Genomic DNA, 686 nt, shown 5'->3' with positions numbered 1-686 from the left:
ATATAGAAAATTCTAAAGGGTTCACAAACTTTCAAGCACCACTGTAATCAGGTTACTGACCTGTTGCCAAGTAATCTAATTATTACTATTTTATTTATTTTTTAACATTACACAACTTTTCCAGTCTATTGTTGCCCCTATCCAAGCTTCCCTCCCCCAATCTTATAAAATGTGTTGCTGGCACTAAATTCAAAATGAGCAAATATTTTTCAAAAAAGAAAACAATAAAATTTCTGTTTCATCATTTGATATGTTGTCTTTGTCCTATTTTCAATGAAATGTAGAGTTTCTGTTATTTGCAAGTCATCACCTTCTGTTTTTATTAACAGTTTATACAGTGTCCCAACTTCTTTGGAAATGGGATTGTAAATTATAGCATCATTTTAACAAAAACATTTTGTGTATTGAGCCATACTCAACAATTAACAGCATCTCTCTTTCCTTTGCATTAAAAAATAAGACACTGGGAAACCCTCAGTGTGTCTTTTGGAACGTTAGTCTTCTGAATGGCATTGGTGGATGGGTCCCAACTGGATGTCAACTAAAGCCATTAGGGAATGAAACTGAAAGATATACATGTAAGTGCAATCACACAACTTCTTTTTCAATCCTGATGTCACCATTTTCCTTGGAAAAAGACAAAGCCATAATCTTAGGCTATATAACTTACATTGGTGTTGGCATTT

The 686-nt window shown here is 33.2% G+C and overlaps 1 protein-coding gene across 1 annotated transcript in view; it reads left to right on the top strand.

The window, feature by feature from the left end:
- The first annotated feature begins 357 nt into the window (after positions 1–357).
- LOC132873244 (adhesion G-protein coupled receptor F1-like) overlaps positions 358–686 on the top strand; it is a 28633-nt gene continuing 28304 nt past the window's right edge. The window contains exons 1-2 of the mRNA XM_060908602.1: positions 358–365; positions 499–686. The exon at positions 499–686 is cut by the window's right edge and continues 701 nt beyond it. Coding sequence (XP_060764585.1) covers positions 358–365; positions 499–686 — 196 coding nt within the window. The remainder of the gene's footprint in view (positions 366–498) is intronic.

Source organism: Neoarius graeffei, chromosome 25 (genome assembly GCF_027579695.1).
Source record: "Neoarius graeffei isolate fNeoGra1 chromosome 25, fNeoGra1.pri, whole genome shotgun sequence".
NCBI lineage: Eukaryota > Metazoa > Chordata > Actinopteri > Siluriformes > Ariidae > Neoarius > Neoarius graeffei.
The sequence above is the reverse complement of the archived record's forward strand: the minus strand, read 5'-3'. Positions and strand labels throughout refer to the sequence as shown.